At 38.2% G+C, this 21,844-nt stretch overlaps 1 protein-coding gene across 4 annotated transcripts in view; it reads right to left on the bottom strand.

Annotated features, from left to right (window-relative positions):
- LOC128095500 (vitamin D 25-hydroxylase) overlaps positions 1-14,974 on the bottom strand; it is a 28,364-nt gene extending 13,390 nt beyond the window's left edge. Inside the window, exons 1-5 of one of the 4 annotated variants that reach the window (XM_052714503.1) lie at positions 13,478-13,779; positions 6,756-6,897; positions 4,875-5,507; positions 3,801-4,130; positions 1,653-2,547 (exon numbers count right to left, since the gene is read on the bottom strand). In XM_052714503.1, the coding sequence (XP_052570463.1) occupies positions 2,336-2,547; positions 3,801-4,130; positions 4,875-5,507; positions 6,756-6,897; positions 13,478-13,702 (1,542 nt within the window). In that variant the 5' untranslated portion in view covers positions 13,703-13,779 and the 3' untranslated portion in view covers positions 1,653-2,335. Of the gene's footprint in view, positions 1-1,652; positions 2,548-3,800; positions 4,131-4,874; positions 5,508-6,755; positions 6,898-13,477 lie in introns of those variants that run through there. The other 3 variants (XM_052714506.1, XM_052714504.1, XM_052714505.1) reach the window with 3 other exon arrangements.
- Positions 14,975-21,844: the final 6,870 nt, after the last annotated feature.

Raw genomic sequence — 21,844 nt, 5'->3', positions numbered from 1 at the left:
TTAGGTTTTCAAAATCCTAATTAGTAGGTCATTACTGATTAGTAAGAAGCCATTAGTCACTGTATAGTCCTGATACATATGTTACTATATAATTCCCCAAATAGGTATTTTTTATTATGAATTCCATAGTAATTTGCATTCACTTATATTTTTATAAAATTCAGTATTTTATCAGTTCATTGACTCCAGATGGTTGAGTTGACATTATCTGATAAACAACTATATAGACTATAAAGTGCAAATAATTAGGTATGAGAACAGTGTAAGATAAAGTGAAGCATGTCTTTGTCATGGTCCAAAGGATTTCATCCTCCTGTCTGAACCCCCCTTTTCTTGACTATAGAATTAGGGGCAGTGAAACTATGGCTCTTTTGCCTTTAATAGTTTATGAATATAGATGTAAGAAAAATCACAAAGATTTCCTAAGGCATAGGTAAACAAAATAGTGTTCTACAGAGGTGTATGAAGTCCCTGTCCATACTAAAAGCAGTAGTAGCCATACTCGAAAGAATAAAGCCTACTTAATTTTTGTCACAATTAAGTTATCCTATATACCTTTCTTTACTTCTTATGCCGTGTCTTGCTGGGTAGCTGGGTGGCTGGCCCCAGATGTCCTCCTCCTCCTGCTTTTCTCATTCCTAGATATCTCTCTCTCCCCAGATTTCTCCTTCTATTTATTCTCTCTGTCTGCCAGCCCCACCTATTCTTTCTCCTGCCTTGCTATTGGTTGTTCAGCTCTTTATTAGACCAATCAGGTGTTTTAGACAGGCAAAGTAACACAGCTTCACAGAGTTAACCAAATGCAACATAAAAGAATGCAATATATCTTTGCATCATTAAACAAATGTTCTACAGCATAAACAAATGTAACACATCTTAAAATAATATTCTACAACACAAAACTCCTGGTTTGAATCACAGAAACTAGGAAATTTTTACCAGATGTGGCAGATTAAGGTTAAATCCATGTTCTTTCTAGCTTTAAAAAATATTATTTTTAATTAAGTGTATGTCCATGAGTGTGAATAGTCATGGATGCCAGAAGCATTGAATTCCCTTGGAGCTTGAGTTACAGGAAATTGTAAACCATCTGATGTGCACACTGGAAATTAAACACAAGTCTTCTTCAAGAGCAGTATATGCTCTTAACTGTTAAGCCTTCTCTGTGGCCCCTAATTCATATTCATCATATAAGCCATTGTTATATTTACTTGCTCTAAGACTACAACTCTTCACAAAACAAGTTACATGAACATGAGCTCTTTGAAGAACTTTAGAAGAAACAATAATGAAAAAATACCTATAAATGAATATGTATACGTTCTAGTTTGTTTTGGCCTGTGATAATATGCCATTTGTCCTGGTATAATTAGTAATAACATCTCATCATTCTCAAGTGTCCCATTTACAAGTTACCCTGTCTCTATAGCAGACTTTTGGATTTGAATACTCCCTAACCCATGGAACTAAGACCTCAGTAAGATAAGATGTTTGGCCGGGCGGTGGTGGCGCACGCCTTTAATCCCAGCACTCGGGAGGCAGAGCCAGGCGGATCTCTGTGAGTTCGAGGCCAGCCTGGGCTACCAAGTGAGTCCCAGGAAAGGCGCAAAGCTACACAGAGAAACCCTGTCTCGAAAAACCAAAAAAAAAAAAAAAAAAAAAAAAAAAAAAAAGATAAGATGTTTGAATCTGAGTTCTGTGACTGGTCTTAGAGATAAGTGGTGCCAGGAAAAGTGTAATGACTGTGCCTACAAAGAAAGAATAAACAGCCAACTGCATACTGTATTTTTTATATACTGAACTGCTGCTGTAAGGGTGGATGCTCAGGGATCACAGAAACTCTTGTTTATAGGAAGAATGACACAATTCTTATAAATACATAGTAGAGAGGAATATCTGAAAGCACTGGAAGAGTCTATATTAAATATAAAGCTTTTCCATTGCCTACCATGATATCTTAAATTCTTCTGTAGTCAAAATTAATTTATGTGGGTTTTATTTCTTCTTTAGTCCTGGACTGATATCACAGTCTGCTAATCACAACACTTGATTATAGAGGAATCAGTTTGGGAGCAAAAAGCAAAGTTCCCCAGGATGGAGCCAGATCTGAGGAAACTTACACTAAACAAGAATTCTGTTTAGTGCATCCATGGCCCCTTTTAGTATCTACACAACACTTGCACCTTTGTGTCATTCAATACATTCTACAGGAATTCATGGAAGTTAGAAAAAATAACAGCTAATGCTTGTTATTGCTCTAGTACTAGTTTAAACAATGTATCCGTGTTCACTTGGCTTTATAAAACTGTGACTTTGGCTCAAATACCATTATTGATTAAACAAGGTAATCCCCTAATACAGTTGTGCACTTTCTGCGTTTTTCTGCACAGATGAGGTAGGACTGGGGTTGTAATGTCATGCCCAACCTGGGTTTCAGGTTTGGAACTAGCTCATGTGGAAAATGCAAATGAAACTGCTGAAGTAATGCTGTAAAAAACAAGAACATTTCCATTCTAGCCAGCTGTTCTCCAAGACAATGTCTTCTCCCTGAACAGAAAAGGAAATAAGTTTAAAGACTATTTACTAAAATTAATATCTAATATTTGGATATCATTTTATGAAATCAGGAACTTAAAGTAGGTTAGAAGACATCATATTTTGAGAATAGTCTCTCAAATCTCAAAGATTTGAAACTAGCACTTCATCGAAGAAACACATTTCTTTATTTCCTTATATCAGATCATGGACTTTTTAAGATTTTGTTCCCATCTCTGACTTCTCTTGTACAATGCAACAGAGCTCATGATGTGATATAGAAGGTCTTTGGGATGTGACATTTTGTTCTTACAGTTCCAAGGGAAGCCCATTTCAATTGATCTATTGAGTATTTTCCTTAGTGATAAAGATGTAGCCAATCTTCCAATATTTCATAGCAGAAGCAGTATGTCCTAGTTGGAGATGACATGATAAACTACAAGGCAAGATTCTAGCTTTACTTGGAGTTGTCATATTTCTCCTTTCCTTTATATGGGTTTCAGTTCCTCATACTTGTTACTGAATTTTTGCTGTAGAAGTTTGACTACAACCCCAACATTCATAAGTTAAAAAGTTTCTGAGTAGCCAGCCACAGGTTCTCAACAACTTTAGCTTTATTTTATTAACTAAGGCATATTTGGAATAGAAACAAGTGCTCATTACTTTAATGAAACCATCCTCTCCTGTAAGAAGTAATGTTATATGTAAGAGCAGGGATGGAGGACACCAAGAAAACAAGGTCCTTTAAACCAATGATTGAAGCTCATATGAACTCAGAGGCTGAACATGCACAGGGCCTGCACAGGCCTGCACCAGGTTCTCTGCATATATGTATCATGGCTTCCCGTTTAGTGTTTTTATGGGATTCTTAAGTGTGTGAATGAGTGGGTCTCTGATTTTGTGCCTTCTCTTGAGCTCTTTTCAACTCCATTGTTGTTTGTGTGGTAGTTTTTGTTTCATTATATTTTACTATTATCCCATAGAAACCTGTTTGTATTCTAATGAGAGACAAGAAAGGGAATGGATCCAGATGAGAGGTGAGGTGGAGAGAAACAGGGAAGAGTAGAGGGAAAGAAAATTGTAATGAGAATCTATTATATGAGGAAAAAAAATGTTTTCAAGCAAAAGAAAAATACTAAAAAAAAAAAAGAATTAATTTTAAGTATTAAGAATTAGCCAGTCTGGAGCAGGTTACTTCAGATTGAGATGGTATGAATGAGTCATTGTTATACTTTAAAATTATATACATGTGAATGTTTTCTTACCTAGAGAAAAAGGAATGAAGGCTTCCTTTCTAGTAAAACATCCACTGTTGTCCAGAAATCGCTCAGGATAGAATATGTCTGGGTCTTTCCAGTACTTTTCATCAAAGTGAACAGAATAAAGATTTGTAATGACTGTTGTGCCTTTAGGAATGGAATAACCACGTACAATTGCATCTTCAGAGGTAGCATGGAAAATCCCCAGTGGAACTATATTACAGAATCTTAAAACTTCATGTAAAACTGCTTCAGTATAAGGCATTTTACACTTGTCTTCCCAAGAAGGCTTCCTACTGTAGCCCATAATTAAATCAATCTCTTTATGAACTTGTCCTGTCAGAGAAACATTAAAATTATGGAATTCTTAAAATTATATGTAAACTTATTTCTCTTTGGGGTACAACAAATGATAACCCATAATAAATCAACAGAATTGGATGTATCTATATTTGAATTTTTCATCTTCTGGTAGTTACATGAATTAATTATATACCCCCTATACCTTGCATTAGTAATAATCAACACTCTGGGTAAGGTCAAGAAAAAGATGATGAATAAATGTGTCATCAGCCTAGAATCAGAGTAGTATCACTGTCAGCAAAGAAAATAACAAAACGTTAGACCTGAATAAGAAAAAGCAGAGTTCAGATCCCAGCTTTGTGGCTTCTAGACACTCATCCTTTGTCATCCTTTATTAAACATACATATTAATATCCATTTTTAAGTTGTTTTTTTTTAACATAGTACCATTCTACATATCCAAGGTTGGTTTTAAACTTACTATGCAGGCTACAGTGGCCTTGAACTTAAGATTCTCCTGCCTCAGTCTCCTGAGTTCTGAGATTAGAAGAATATCACCACCATGACTAGCCTTCAGATGATTTCTTTCTTCCTTCTTTCCTTTCTTTCTTAAATTTGCATTGAAATACTAGATTTGAAAACTATAATTATGAGGTATTTCCCTTCTTGGCTACCACAGGTGGAGTTCCTAAAAGTATTTTATACATGGCCAAACACTCTAATGCATACACAAGCCCTATATGTAAGGAGAGACCCTGAGGTCAAGAGTATCCTCACCTTGAATATTAGGATAAAGAGCCATGAAAAGAACTGCCCAGCGTAGCACATTGGTTGTAGTTTCAGTTCCAGCAATGATGAGTTCACCCACTGAAAAAATCAGATTCTCTTTGGAAAACGTAGATAAAAGATCATTTTCACATTGATCCATCTCATCTAAATAAGCATCAACAAAATGCTGAGGTAAATGAGGCTTTCTGTTGACTGCAGCTTTTTCAATAAGTCCTTCAAGGAAATCGTAGACCACATCTGCATTTCTGAATAGCTTTTGGTGTTTTCCAAAAGGTAATATGCCAATCCATGGAAATGCATTATACAGGAAGACAGGAGCACTGGCAGCTAGTTCCACATTCTCACTGAATAACTCAATCATGTGCTGAAAATCAGTGTCTTCATAAGTAAATCGTTCTCCAAAAAGGATAAGATTAGTTATGTTTGAAACAGCACTTGTTATTAGTTGTTTGAGGTCAAAAGGTTTACCTCTGTATGTTTTAATAGCATCAATTAGAAACTGTGTTTCTTCTAAGATTTTAGATTCAAAAGATTTTTGGCCACATCCAAAATAGTGAAAACTGTTAACAGCCAATCTTCTGTGATCAATCCATCCTCGGCCATATCTGGAATTGAGTAAGCCTAAAAGAAAGTATTAAAAATAACGTGTAATTCATATTTCTCTGTATTTAAAATGTTGTGAAATAAAGAGAACATGAAGGAAAAATTCAAAGATGGATAATCAGTGATTTTAGCCCCCAATTATCTAAGTACATGATTGGATCCTAGTTGATGCTGCTCAAAGCCACAGAACATTAGATAAACCTATTCCTCATGAAAGGACTGTCAGAAAGACCTATAATTCTCATTACCACAAGAAACTCTCCAGTCTTATTTGTAATCAAACACAGATAAACTAGGTATATATATATATATATATATATATATATATATATATATATATATATATATATATAATGAAAGACAAATGATTGTATGTTCTATAGACAAAATTTAATTTTGGATTAAACAAATACCCCCAAATACGAAGTTTTTGTTTGAAAGAAACTAGATTTTTACAATACAAATTTCCTTCTATTGAAGGTACATGATACCCAACAAGGTAACTATGCCAAAGTCAAGGGCAGCCTTGAATTGTTCAAAGTAATAGAAATGCTCATGTATAATAATATAAAAGACAAACATGAATTCAAAACTTGTTAATGTTATTATTACCTGGATTTTGCCTATTTAAGCAAGACACTAAAATTTTTCTTGAAAGTAAGTGTGGAGGTCTCATTACAGAATTTAGAACATTACTGTAAAAAAAAAATCAGATACTAGTTCTATCTGGTGTCAACATTCTATTTTAGATTTTCTATTGCTGCTTTCTCCTTGATTGTGTCAACTTTCAGCTTTTCTTCCTTGTAGAATATGTAGTCATCCAAATCTGATCATTACTAAGTCCTACAAAAAGCCTGTCCTTTGTATAAACTCTACAGCTTTCCATTTATACAACATAATGATGAGTAGTTAGGAAAGTCTGCTTTACTTTCTGTAAGCTTGTACATGATAAAAAAGTCTGTCACCAAGTACTCAAGATTGTGACCAAAAGGAAACTTCTGATTCATGGTGTATGTGCGTGTGTATGTTGTGTGTTTGTGCACTCCTAATTTATTTCAGTACTTACCAAGTACTAATTACTTATGTTTCTTAGAATTGAATGGTAATAAAACTAGCATGTAATAGTCTAAAACATTATTGAATGCAGTCTGATGGCTCCTCAAATCTAGGTTTCACAAAGTACAAAGCAATCTGTCTACAGTAAAATTATTTGCAATAAAGAATGTGATTTAAAATAGGTTCACTGAACAGTTGAAAAAAACATACCTCCCATTTTTGTCATCTTCATGAACAAAGGAAAGCATGGTCTATCTGCAAAAATTTCACTTTGATGAACAAGGCATTCTTTTACTACATCATAGCCATTTAGAACCACAGTTGATATGCCTCCAAGATCTAAACTGAAAATCTTTGAAAAGAAAAACAATATTCAAACAGCAAAATGTACAGCGAAACTATCACATAATCCACATGTTCTAAACCTATCCCTTCTATTATTTGCCACTTCTGTAAAAACATAAGGATTTGTTACTTGACAGTATCTAGACAGCATGATTCATTATACCTCTCCCTGCCTGGAACCATCTTATAAGGTAGAATGGAAAGAGTCCTGGACACAGGAGGCCTGTATTCCACTTTAAGTTACTAGGTAAAACAAACAAAAACAAAATATATTTGACTTAGATACTCTATTAGGATTCATTCCATCTCAAAATATTTATTACATAGGAATGTCATTTTATTTCCAAGACAAATTTATAACTAGCACCATCTATTATTATATCAGCTTGAAGTGGGACGCAGAGAAAAGACAATTCTGAAATTCAAGCGCATATATATGTATATAGTCTCAACTGTATTTGCCTTTCTAAATCCCGGGGTTCTAAGGGAACTTAACTTTAGAGGAAAGATATTTACCATGTATACATAGGTAGATACCTTTCATCCAGGGGGAAAGCAAAGTAGGATAGCCCTATAACTTGCTGGAGTTGTTTCCCCATGTTGTAGTGTGATTTCTTTTGCTGTAATAAACACCATGACCAAAAACAAGTTAGGGGAGGAAAGGGTTATTTCATCTTTCACTTCCAGATCACAGTTCATCAAGAATGGAAGTTGGGGCAGCAATCTGGTGACAGAAACCATGGAGGAACCATGGAGGAACAATAAGCAGTATTGGTTTATCTCTTAGCTTTGTTATACAGCCCATGTACACCTTCCAGGTTTCTTAGTTGGGTTTCTATTGCTGTGATAAAACAGCATGACCAAAAGCAACTTAGAGAGGAAAGGATTTATTTCATGTTATACTTCCATATCACAATACATAATGAAGGAAGTCAGGGCAGGAATGCAAGCAGGGCAGGAACTGATGGAGGCCATGGAGGACTGTTGCTCTTGCATTCTTGTAGCACTCATGACCACCAGTCTAGAGATAGTACTGCCCACCGTGAACTGAGTCCTCTCTCATTAATCATCAGTCAAAAAAATGTACCACAGGCTTGCCCACAGGCCAATCTGATGGGGGCATTTTCTAAATCAAGGTTCTCTCTTCCCAAATGACTCTAGCTTGTGTCAAGTTGATATAAAATTAGCTAGCACACTAGGGATTGTGCCCTACTCCCAATGAACTGGGCCCTCCCATATCAATCATCAGTCAAGACAATTTCTTTTGATGCCCTGGGATAAAGTGATTGAGACAATTCTTCAAGTGAAGTTCCCTTTTCCCAGGTGACTCTAAGTTGCATCAAGTTAACAATAACTAATCAAGACACAATAGGGTCACCTCAGGTTCACTTACAATGTCACTCCTCCTGAAGTGTATTTTAGCTAACCTAATGTAAAGGCCTAACCCAGTGAAAATTGTATTTATCAATAAGTCCTAAAGACTGCTTATCACTATCCTCTCAGGAATTGCCCAAGAGCTTTTTACAGCTAAAATACCGGGATAAGCCTTATCTTTGTGCAATCAACAAAGGTAGATTGATAACAAAAGTTCTTTGTTGTAGAATATTATTTTAAGGTGTTACTTTTTTTTTTTTTTTTGGTTTTTCGAGACAGGGTTTCTCTGCGTAGCTTTGCGCCTTTCCTGGGACTCACTTGGTAGCCCAGGCTGGCCTCGAACTCACAGAGATCCGCCTGGCTCTGCCTCCCGAGTGCTGGGATTAAAGGCGTGCGCCACCACCGCCCGGTTTAAGGTGTTACTTTTGTTTATGTTGCATTTGTTTAACTCTGTGAAGCTGTATTACTTTGCCTGTCAAAAACACGTGATGTCTAATAAGGAACTGAATGGTCAATAGCAAGGTAGGAGAAAGGATAGGCAGGGCTGGTAGGCAGAGAGGATAAATAGAAGGAGAAATATGAAAGAAAGAAAAAAGAGATGGAGGAGTGAAAGGAAGTAGCAGCCAGAGAAGGAGGACTCCAGGAGCCATCCATTGAGCTACACAGCAAGCCACAGAGTAAGAGTAAGATTTACAGAAGAGAATGGAACAAGGCCAGAGGCAAAAGGTAGATGGGATAATTTAAAGTTAAGAAAAGCTGGCAAAAAAACTAAGTCAAGCTAAAGCATTTATAATTAAGAATAAGCCTCCGTGTATGATTTATTTGGGAGCTGGATGGTGTGTCCCCCCAAAAGAAAAAAGAGTAAAATACAAACAACAATTCCTCATGAGTAAGACAGCAAAAGTGATAAATATTACCAAGAGGAAATACAACCAGTCCCACCTGAGTCTTTGGCACAAAGGTGGGCCCTGGAACAGAGAAGTATGTACATTTAGAATGTTGGGAAAAGAGTATAGATTTTGTACACAGTGGCATTAGTTTCAGGCCATGGAGGAGTTTTTAGCACAAAGGGAATTGCTACCAGATAAGCAAATAAGAAATCTTTTCAGGGGCTGGAGAGATGGCTCAGGGGTTAAGAGCACTGGCTGTTCTTCCAGAGGTCCTGAGTTCAATTCCCAGCAACCACATGGTGGCTCACAACCATCTGTAATGAGATTTGGTGCCCTCTTCTGGCCTGCAAGCATGTATGTAGGCAGAACACTGTATACATAATAAATAAATAAATCTTTAAAAAAAAAAAAAAAAAAAGAAATCTTTTCAGTTCCCAAAGCAGTATTAGTGTTGTTAAAGAAAAGTCTTCCTCCAGAAATGTATTCAGTGAAAATTCTACAAAAATGGCATTCATTTATAGGAAGTGGTACTGATGCAGGAAATAAAACAACTTCATCATTTTGCCAGAATGGTGCAAGGTCTTGGTGTTGAAAGCTATGTCCATAGGCAGAACAGATGGAGAATATATTTCAAGGAAAGTCTTCAGACTGTGGTTACTAGAGATAATAAAAAAAGAGGACTAATCACTAAGAAAGCTATTATATAACCTACCTTTACTCTAGAAATTGAGATAGTTGTCTGTTAAGAGAGTAGAATTGGGAAATTTTACTTGATCTAGTTGTATATTATACTTAAGAACTTTTAGTAAAGTTTCATCAATCAAACTGCAAAAACTTAAACTGTTTTGATCTATGGAAGGGTCCAAGATTAGGTTTATTCAATCTCTGATTTTTTGAACAGTTTTAAAATGTCTATTATGAGATAATTGTGCTAGCAGAGATGTAAACAGAAATGCATCAAACATTCTTGCCCTCTAGAAGTTTCTGTATCATCTTCACATAACTTCTTCTCCACCCAAACTAACTCTACATAGAAAATTTTACTGTATCAGTTAACCACACTTTTTAATCCTTCAAGGTGTTTAGTTTCTTTTTGAATGTGAAATGTTTCCCACAGACTTGTGGTTGAATACTTTGTCCTCAGCTACAAACACTGTTTTGAGAGACAATTGAACCTTTAGGAAGTGGAGGTTAACAGGAGGTAGTGGGTTGCTGGGACATGGTAGTGAGGGCCATATCCTGGCCCTGGTTCGGGCCAAGTTGTCTCTGCTTCCTAGTTGGTACAAAGTAAGGAGCTACTGTAAACTCTTGACACCAGAAACTGACCCACAAGCTGTCACGATAAACTGTACCTTCTGCACCGTAAGCCCAAATGAATCCTTCCTTTCTTAAGTTGCTTCTGTGAGGTGCTTGAGCACAAGAGAAAGATAACTAACAAAGGTCTTGGACTCATGTTGACTCAATCTCCTCCCAAACCACACATTCAACTGCTCAGCATGTATACTGTTCTTACTGTGAAGTTATAAAAGAACTTGACCAAACGTCTTATCACCAGATCTTAAATGTATCCTAAAGGCTTATATGTTAAAGATATAGTCTTTAGCTTAGTGCTACAAGGGAAGGGTAGAAGTTTTAAGGGACCTAGTGGGAGGTTTTAAGTTTCGGGTATATCCTTGAAAGGGGGGGTCCTGGCCCCTTCTCTTCACTCCTTTTTGCTTCTTGGCTGACATGATGTAAGCAGTCTACTTTGCCATATATTTACACCATGATACACTGCTTTACCACAGTTCCAAAAGTACTGAGGTCAACCTAATGACTTAAATATCCAAGACAGAATCCACAATAAATCTTTCCTTTTTGTAAGTTGATTATTTCAACTATTTTGTTTCAGTAATGCAAAACTGGCGTTCACACCTCTATACTATGGTTCAAGCCACCCTTCTTGCCCTTGGTGTTTGCTGTGTTCTTGGTGTGTTTTCCCTAAGATGATCTTATAGCCTGCTCCTTCATTTCCTTTTAAGATGTCCCTGCAATGATGCCTGCTCTGACTAACTTAAAATTCAACCCCCCAGTAGTGTCCATTTCCATTACCCTAGTTTAGCTTCTCTAGTGCTCCATACAATTCTAATATATTATAAAATTTACTTATATTTATTTTGTTTGTCTTCCCCCAAATAGAATGTATACTACCTAGAGACCGAGATCTCTGTTTTGTTCACTACTCTATCACCAGCACTCATGATAATGCATGGCTTATGATGACAATTGATATATGTATGCTGAATTAATGAATTTTGGCAGAAATATATTTAAGCATATTATTACAACATCATTGGCTAAGTACTAATAACAAACAAATGTACATAGTGCTACTGCTGATAAGTGACTGCCACATTTTCAACCTTTGCTTGGTCTGTTTCCTCATTTGGAATGCCTCTCTTGATTGCCATACTACCTAAACCATATCAACTCTTTAGAGACCATATTCCATGTAGTTTTTAAAAATATATACATTTTTATTTTCTTTACTTTGAGCCATCACAGCTCATATAAAAGCTTCCATGACATTAATTTAATACTAGTTTGAACCTGAAACATTTTCATCTGTCTGTCTTCTAAATTATAAATACTTTAAAAATGATATTTTTTCATTTTTAAATTCTCTACAGAACCCCACTCAGTGCCTTGAATAAGTTCTCCATAAGATAAATTAATAAACTGCCAGTTCTGTTTGCTGTAATGCAAAATAATCATCTTTATTGCCCGTAAGAGTATTGCCTGAAAAAGTCTGACAAATCCACTTATATCAACTTTGCTAGCTATGGGATGCTGCTCAAAATCTACATTAAGAATCTAATCACAGCAGAAGCTGAAACAATCAAGAGTGAATCTCCAAAGAAATGGCAATTTATGCTGCAGCACATTATGTAAGATTGCTCAAAAATAAATATGAACCTTGGGCACTGCTGTTTTCCTTTCAAAAATTATAAAGGATTAAACTCACAGTGCACAAACGTAGGAAAGTTCAGATTTATTTTTTATTTGACTACACATCTCAAATTAAAAAGGGAGATAGTAGAAAAATAATTTCCATAAACTGCTTCCTACAGCCTTTCTGAAGTACAGGAGGTAACAGTCTCCTACTGTACAAAAAAATGGTTATTATTTTAACAACTTATACTAATCTTGACACTGTCAGAATTGAGAACTACCTCTAAGATAAGGAAGGGAAGGTCTTCAGGGGTGTTCTACAGCTAGAAGAAAGATCAAATGCAGCAGTGGTTCCAAAACCGAACAACACAATGTTTGCTCTGCACTGCATACATTTTTAGTTTTGCTCCTTGCCCTTTTGCAGCTCTCATCCCAGGTTAGCCTTATTGGATGTGCAGTAAATTAATAGTCATTGTTGTAAACAATGCAGTTTCCTCATTGCACCAGAAACAAAATTAATTATGCCAAATTCTAAGCAATTCAATCTAATCAACCTATTCCTTGACAACAGTCTTCCACACACTTATATTTTAATTTTAGTTTACTTTAATAGACCTATATCACTTGTCCTATATGAATATTCATAGTAAAGAATTCCTTTCCGCTCAAATATTTATGTATAAAATTTTAATTTCCTATTCAATGAGAACCCATTTCAAATAACTGGTTTAAAGATAATTTTAAATTTGTAGGGATAATAAATTTCTATTGGACTGGGTATGTGTCTCAGTGGTAAAGCCCATGTCAGTCTGTATGGTCAACTTCTAATACCACTAAATAAATGTTATCTTTTACATATAGTAACAAAAACCACACATAATAGCCAATATATTCGGGTAGCATATTACTGCTTTTGGTTATCACTATTCTAAGTACCCAAATGAGGAAAACTTAGGGTTCAGAAAATTAAAAGCCAATTTTTTAGTGTTAAATCTTTAAAAAAAAAAAAAAAAGTTTAAATGGCAACCTGCAATACTAACCACTAACTCTGTCCTAGAAACTCAAAATGTCTTCATTCCCCCCCCCCCCCCCCCCCCCCCCCCCCCCGCCTCCCGCCAGCTCGGGGGCCACAGGGCCCAGAAGTTTCTGTAAGAGGCAGCTGAAGGGCAGGCATCTTGGACAGGCTAAAAGTCACAAAGCGCACGCGCAGGCGCTCGCCTGTGGGCGGGAAACTCAACCCGAAGCGCCCCTGGTGTGGTAGCGGTGAGGCCGCTTCCGGTTGGAGGCGCGACCCTCGAAGCGGGTTGCCCTGGACGGACGGCAGGCACCCCAGGCACACGGGGGTCCCTGGCCGCTGCTTCTGACGGGAGGAAGGTCTGCATCGCGGCCTACCTCGCCATATACCCGGCTCTGCCTCCTCATGTAGACGTGGGGGAGCTCGGCAGACATGGCCAGGGAGCCGATGTTGCCAAAGAATGGCAGCCGCGGTGGCCCCGGGGGGAAGCCCGCCGGTCGCCGCTGCCTCAGGAGCTGGCGGACCACCAGCACGGAAAGCACCAGGAGGAGAGCGCCCGCGAGCGCCGCTGCACACGCCTGGACTCCGGGGGGCTCCCACATCGGCCCGGGCTAGGCGGCAAACCGTGGCGCTGAGGCCGGGGCGCCCTCCAGCCCTGCCGCACTCCCATTGGCCCGATGCCTCGACGGCCCGCCCTATCTCCACGGCCATTGGTTCGTTGAGTGTGGGCTCAGCGCCCTTTGGGTCAGCCACCTCCAGGATCTTCCCTGCTCAGTAGTGCCATTTGCAAACCTTTGGATTTGCCTTGGCCCTCGGTGAGCGCCACCATCGCGGGCACGCAGCCCTAGGGCCCCTTTCCAGAATGTTGTCAGTAGGCTGGTCATAGGAACTTTGCTCTCTGGGCTAGGTGCTTCTTGTCTCTCTGGATGCGGGTCTTTGACAGGTCTTTACAGTTGCCCGGTCTGTTTGTTTCAGTCTATGGATGGTGAAGAGGTTATCAGAACTGCAGTCTTTAACTGGGTCTGATAATATCCAGAACTTCCATTAGAGAGTCCCCATATCAATAGGAAAAGAAAATAACCTCGCTGTATTTTGCTTTACTCGTCTACAATTTCACCTTTTGTTACGAGGCATTTCTTCGTGGATCCTTTGAGGATTCTGATTAGTTCATGTCACCTATCTTTTCACCCTTCTCTTGCACCCCGAATTGGTTTCTTATTAGTAATCTCAGAGACCTCTCATATCAGGGATAGCACTGACTACTCAAGTTTTCTGTCTCTCTGGAGACAGCAATGATTTTATATTGTTAGTTCAGCCCCAAATCCTGTTTTCTATTGGGCAATTGCTTGCAACACAGGCCCTGACAAGCTGCCTTCCGATTATGATTCAGCATTGGCAAAAGTTTAATAGTCCTCCTTAGCTTAAGTTTTATTCATACAATTATTATGGAAAGCCTACGCTGTGCACGTGTCCTATACAGCGAAGATACTTGGGTGGATAAGAAAAATAAAATCCCTACAGAGTTTTGTTTCTGCAAGATCCCCACCCACAGACTACCCACCTACTGCCTGTTAAAAATGCTTGTATGTTATCTTGAAAGATTCTTTAATTATCTCCTAATAGATTAGAAAAATAATGGTGAGTTATTATCACTAAACTTAGCCTTCAGTGTCCCAGGATGGATATTGAGGTTGCAATTGGGGAACAGTAGTAATGTTGGAGCACTGGGAGCAGGATAATATTACCTGTAACATACTTGATATCAGCCCTGCTTCCTTCCTGATGTCATTTTAAGGCTCGAAGTGTCTAGTTTGGCCGCAGCGGTTGTGCTACACAGGCGCTCCATTCAAGAGGGACTTCCTTTCATTGCTTATTTTTAGAACAGATTGATTTCAATTATAGAAATGTTCTCCAATTTGCATTGATTAAGTAATCATTTCTTCTTTCCCTGCTACCATAGTAGAGAGTGCAGAATCACCTGTTAGCGCCCCTTCTGATTAACAGCCCTGATGGCATGTCTCCCCCACGGACTCTTAAGGATTAAGAGTTAAGGAAGGACACAAAACTTTCTCTGGAACCAATTGTTTTGTCAGTACTCAGCAAAGATAAATAGCTCACTGCATCCTTTCTTTCGTTTATAGCATTTGCTCTTTCCGTGGCAGACACTGATCAATACTGTTTGTTTTTTGTTTGTTTGTTTTTTGGTTTTTTTTAAATAGCCTCTATTTTTAAAAAAATAGAGGGATGTTTAGAAGTGGAGGATTTCACAGTTACACTGCGGAATTCTCCAATGCAAAGTGGAATGTGTTCTTGGAGAAATGTGAGCACCATATACTGGGCTGTGCCATTTCTGTGTGCAGAGTGTTAATAGTAGTTAACAGAGAGGAGGATAGCCTCTGCTCCAGTGAGAGCCTCTTTTTATTGACCATTGGGAACTGTTATGATTTCAATGTGGTTTGTCATCACCAAAATTCATGTTGAGGCTTAGCCTCCAATATGGCAATGTTGAGAGTTTTGGGGATCTTTAAGAGGTAATTAGGTTGTGAGTGCTCTACACTCACAAAGGGATTGATGTAGTTACCTCAAGGATGAGTTAGTTAATACAAGGAAATTGGCTTTCTGTTGCTTCTTTTCTGCCCATGTCGTCTGTTCTGTAAGAACCTGCTTCTGTTTCCCTTTCATCTTTCCCCATGTACCCTCACTTTAGAGGCCCCACACAAATGCTGGTGACATGCTCTTGTACCTACCAAACTGTAAGCTATGTAAATGTCCTTTCTTTAAAAATTACCAGACCTAGTGAGAGACAGAAACAACCTAAGATAGGAACCACCCTCTTTATCCTGAGAAGCACTGTTTGTTGAGTCTCGATGCTGTGGTCCTGGGTGCTCAGTCTCCAGTGCTTCTCTGGCTCAGACTGATGTAGCAAACACAAATTGGCCTCCTTTGCACATTCCACTGTACAGATACATGGTGTCTTGTATCGAAACAGACGGAAGTAAGAAAGTGTTGAGTTGAACCATATTGGAGCCTAAGGCAAAAGAAAAAAATCAATAATACAGATCCTTCCTTATTAAAAATTTCATATCTTGTTCATTCATTTTGCTTTTTGATAATAAAGAAGTGTATTGAAATACTATTTTGATTACCAGGTTTCATGGTACTCCTTTAACTTTTGCTCCTAAAGTGAACTCATTTGCCACACCTGAGAGAAAAGATATCCAAGTGATGGTTTTGATTATAAAGTAGTGTGTAGGAAATAGATTTGTATACTTGTTTTTTCATGGTATTCTAAGGGACTGGAACTGTCATGATGATGATAATTATGTCTGGAGGTGGGACTTGAAGACCCCTTTGAAATGTCTCTCTTCAGCCATAAAAATATCTCCCCATTTCTTTAATCTTCATTTTTTTACAAAAGTAAATGATTTAAACATTCTCTAAAACAGACTGATTTAGACAAACGGTTGTGGTGGTGTACACCCATAGCATATGCTGATGAGGCAGAAGTAGGAGGATCATGAGTTTGAGGTCATCCTGGGCTACACTTTTACAGGCTGTAGAGAGTGCTTAGCAGTTAAGAGCATTGGCTGCTCTTCCAGAGGATCCAGGTTCAATTCCCAGCATCCACATGGCAGCTCACAACTGTCTGTAATTCTAGTCTGGGAAATCTGATGCTCTCTTCTGGAGCTACCATTGCTTTGCAGATATGAAGGCCAACCTAGAACAGTAAGATGTCCTTTCAAAGGAACAATGCCTTCACTAAAATGTGCTGCTTGGTCAAACACATCTGGCAGGCAAAGGAGCATTTTCAAATTTTTTTTTTTTTCAAATTCAAAAGGCAATTTTCTGAAAAATAAACTATATAAATTTAAAAGACAAAGTCTGATGGATGGGGAATATAGTTCATAAACTTGGTGTAAAATGTGGGGAAGGAAAGGAGGCTTTCCATAAGAAACTTCTTTCCCTCCACACTTTACCAAAGAATATATCAATTTAGAAGTGACCATTTTTCTGAGAAGTAGGAGCCATTCTTGTTCCTTTCTGAGGCTAAGCAGCCCACTCTTGGTACTCCTGCCCTGCTAGTTTTCCATTGGACTTACGTCCTTGACATCTGGTATTCCCTTGGTTGGATACAATGGAAACCTAAGAATGAAGAACACACTTAGCATTATGTTGAAGACTCTCTTCTGAATGTAGCAACTGAAAGTTAGAGGTTTGTATTTGTTCAAGATCATGCAAGGCAGCACCAGTGAGAACAGAATTTTGGGCTTTGGACATGCCATGTGTTATTACTTCAGTCACCCATCACAAAATGAGTGGGCACTATGAAATGTTGAGTAACTCCTAAACTAGGGACTAGGATTATAATGTGAGCACAACTTGTCATGATCCGTACTTTCCTGGGGTTGTTAGTTTAATGGAGAATGCAAACATCAGATAATCACAAATGAGTTTATGGTTATAGCTGTATATTCTGAGGTAAAGAACAGTTCTATATGCATGGATATCAAGGGAAATGTGATTGGTGTTGGGTTAGTAACTACAGTCTGGAGTTCAGAACCAGAACTTCTACCTAGGGACTTACCTTCCCTAAGATCATAGTCACGGTAAGTATTACTCAGTTCCTTGAGCAGCAATTGATCTCATATGAGAAACTGAACTCTAAGTAGGAAGTAAAAGGAAAGTGTATGTAACGAACTTCAGTTTTTCAAATTCATGAATACCACTCAGATCTCACAGTCTTAATTTGAAAGCTATATCTTTGCAAAAAAAAAAAAGTTTTTTATATGTGCTCCCTTTAAAAAACAGTAGATTTGAAGAAACAATGTGGATAGTAGGTTGAAGTAATATTAAGACAGTCACACTAGCAATGACGGCAGGGATGTCAATCCCTTATGATGAAAAAAAGAAGCAATGATTAGAAAATGTTGTTGTGCAGCAGTCTGGGCTTATTTAGGGTGAACATATCAACTGTGCTCATCTCCAGGGCAGAGGCCAGCTTATGTGGAATAGCAGAACACCTTTATGTTCTTATATACTTATCAAACAAGATTAAGATTTTATGTTTTTAATTTTTTGAGTTTACAATATAATTACAGCATTTCCCCTTACCTTTCCTTTCTCTATATCATCCCATGTACCCCTTCTTGATCTCTTTCAAATTCATGGCCCCATTTTTCATCACAAAATTATTTGTTTTTAGTCTGATATTACATAACACAATTGCATATTACATAACGTAGCTTAAACTAGAGGAAGTTTTTTTCTCTTTCTACCATGTGAGTCCTGGAGATTGAATATACATTGTTAACTTGGCAGCAAAAACCTTCAGCCTCTGATCCATCTCATTGTCCCAAAATTAAAGTTATTTTAAGAAAATTCTAACTTAAGGTTACAGTTGAAGTTTGTAGTATATATTTGAATATTTTGACTAATAAATTAGAAACAACTCCAAACATTTAAAAGATTAAAGTCAGTTATCTAGGAAGTGCTGTCAGTGGAAATAAAGAATCGCCCAACCTTTGCCTTTAACCACAATAGAATTTTAATTATTGTGGAACAAACTGTTCAGCTCTTAGAGCAACAACAGACTTGCAACTGAGCATCGTAGTGTGCTATTGTACTCAGCTCATTTTTCTAGCAACTTTAAAAATACTTGTGGTTTTCATAAAGGACATTCAGAGGTATCTGGTGGAATGTCATGTGTATTTCTCTGGATCCAAAGACAATAATTCTGAGTGTTGGATGGAGTGGAGAAATTGTTGAGCTTACAGGAGATAAAGAGTAAGACTTCTCAGAGCAGGGCCCAGCCGCTTTCTCTTCCCTGCCTCTCATCACATCTACTCTTGGGAGGCTGTGTCTTTATGTACACTGTTCGTCACCTCTGAGACTTACCAGCACTTTTCTTTATCGCTGAGCACAGCGTTCACTTTGTGATACCTTCTTTTAATTTTTGTCCCAATTGATAATTTCATGGAAATGACCTTGAATTCCTGGAGGCAGGACCCTTGTCATTCTCCTCTTGAATCACTATACTCTGGTACATGTTGAGACATACCCTGGACCCTGAACTCATGCTTGGTGGTTGACTTGGTACACCTGGAATAGTGTACCCTGACAAGACACCTCCTTAGAGGGTTGCATTTTACCTCTAGGTGGATTGATTGCATAATGACAGTGAAAACTTTTTTTTTTCTATAGAAAGATATGGTATTATACAGAGACAATTTATTCTCAGAGCAGAAAGATTCCAGACTCAATGTACCACACCCACCCCATCCCCCCCTACACACACCTTTTGGGTTTTCAAGACAGGGTTTCTCTGTGTAGCCTTGGCTGTCCTGGAACACTCTAGGTAGACCAGGCTGGCCTCAAACAGAGAAATCCACCTGCCTCTGTCTTCCCAGTGTTGGGATTAAAGGTATGCACCACCATCATCCTTCTATGTAGGCCTCTTTTAAGGAAGTAAGAAAGCCAGGAGTCTGCTGAGTGGTGGTGGTGGTGGTGGTGGTGGTGGTGGTGGTGGTGGTGGTGGTGGTGCACGCCTTTAATCCCAGCACTGGGGAGGCACGCCTTTAATCCCAGCACTGGGGAGGCACAGGCAGGTGGATCTCTGTGAGTTCGAGGCCAGCCTGGGCTACAGAGTGAGTTCCAGGAAAGGTGCCAAAGCTACACGGAGAAACCCTGTCTCAAAAAACCAAAAAAAAAAAAAAAAAAAGGAAAGCCAGAAGTCATGATGCAGGCTTGGAACTCTAGCTGTTGGGGAGGATGATGCAGGAGGATCACAAGTTGAAGGCCTTTATGGTCTACAGAGTGACCATAAAGGTTAGCCTGAATAATTTAGTAAGCTCTTGTCTCAAAATGAAACATAAAAAGGGGTAGGTGTGCTCCTCAGTTCCCAGCACTGAAGTAAACAAACAGGAATAGGTCACTGAGACATGGGGTGTAGACCGTAGTGCTCTCTCCTTCCTTTCCTGTCCACTGGGAATTGTTCACAACTCTGTCTGCGGTTGGATCTGAGAGCTCTTTACTGTCCTCTCAGGGATGGGTCTGTAGTTTTCCTTATGACACCACACACTGTCATCTTTGTCCATCTCTGATGTATTTCTGCAAGGCATAAAGCCAGCCGGTATGCTAGGGAAGCACTGCGAGGTAGGTAGCATGGCACCACCCTTACAGCAGCTCTGTAGTATTCCAGAATCGGAAGGACCGCCAGGGAACAGGCTTTACATCACAGGCTGATGTTCGAAGTTTGAAGTGACTTGTTCATTAGCACACACTGAGTGAGTGGCAAGGGTAAGAATGCTGTGTGAATTTCCGGGGCCTCTGTGCCCCTTTCCAGTTTCCCAGTCAACCATGTCTATGTGACAGTAAACAAATGCCTGTGATCTACTCCATGAGGCACTCCAATCTGAAGCAGTTTACAAATTTCAGTCCCAAGGGAGCAAAATGGGTTGATATTTTTAAGGCAGATTTGTCAACACAGAATAAAATGAGTTGATACACTACAGTTTTTTTTTCTTTAACTGTAATTTAAAATTGTAGGGTTTTCTTTGGGGATATACTTTGAATACATTGATAAGCATACAACTTTGTGTTATAAAACTGGAAATTTCCTGTATTTTAGGGTACTTCATATACTGTCCTTCTGTGCTTTTTATTATAAACCAGTTTTCCTACTTTGAAGTCTGAGTAGAAAGAACTTTGAACATATATGTTGTCCTAGAGAACCCACTGTGTTAGCAAGTATGGCAGAAATATGTCTGTGGATAAATGTAATTTTGCAAAAAGCCTATGCTGGAATTATATAAATGTTAATTTATGGATTTTTAAAAATTGAGACTATTACTATTAAACTCAAGTTTAATAATTCATAGATCCAATAGTTTAGGGTCTCAAGTCTCAGTTTGTACTTTTCATTATAATTAATTATGTGTTAATGCCTTTAGAATACAATCTTAAATTAGGTTTGGAGTTAAACCCTCAGACTTTCCCTGACTCTGTTTATGGTGGAGCTGTATACATACTGTTATATGGAATTCACTAGATCTGAAACAAGTTCTTCAGTGTAAATTTCCAAGCGGAATGATTTGACCACTGCCAGATCCCTCAGCAGAACCCTCCTTTGGTGCCCTCTGTCTAGATTGGATGGTTCTCTGAAGGCAGGTGCTCAAATGCTCTCTGATGGCCTGGTGTGTGGCAGCTTAGCAAGCCTTCCCTTTCCTTTTCTGGTTCTTTCTTGTACAATAGTCCCTATGATAGAGGCCTTTGGATCTCTCTTTGAAAACCATAATCTCTGTGCACTTTGAAATACTTCTCCTAATTAGAGATTTTCAAATCTTGCCAAGATAGAGGAAGGGCCCAGCTAAAAAATATTGTCTAACTCACACATGGATCAATGCAATAGCAGTATTTTAACCTGAGCTCTGAAATATTTTTCAGTAATTATTCTCTTAGGGCAAATGAAAACTGTGAAAAAATAAATTTCGGCTAAATGATGTATTACTATATATCAGAACTTTATTACTTAGCTCCTAGCTATGAATCTAATAATAGTCAAGAACTAATCTGTGAATTTAAAATAAAATCTAAAATATCTATTTCCTCTTTGTAAAGTGTTTGTGTGCATATTAGTATAGTATTAAATTTTAAAGAACAACAGTTTGTTAATATTATGTAATTAATCCTCTGTGCTTATTTTAGAATATAAATATAACATGGAAACTATAAAATAGTTTATAGTT

Source organism: Peromyscus californicus, unplaced genomic scaffold (genome assembly GCF_007827085.1).
Source record: "Peromyscus californicus insignis strain IS unplaced genomic scaffold, ASM782708v3 Scaffold_4__1_contigs__length_199733344, whole genome shotgun sequence".
NCBI classification, from domain to species: Eukaryota; Metazoa; Chordata; class Mammalia; order Rodentia; family Cricetidae; genus Peromyscus; species Peromyscus californicus.
Note: the sequence above shows the minus strand (reverse complement) of the source record. Positions and strands in the feature narration are given on the sequence as shown.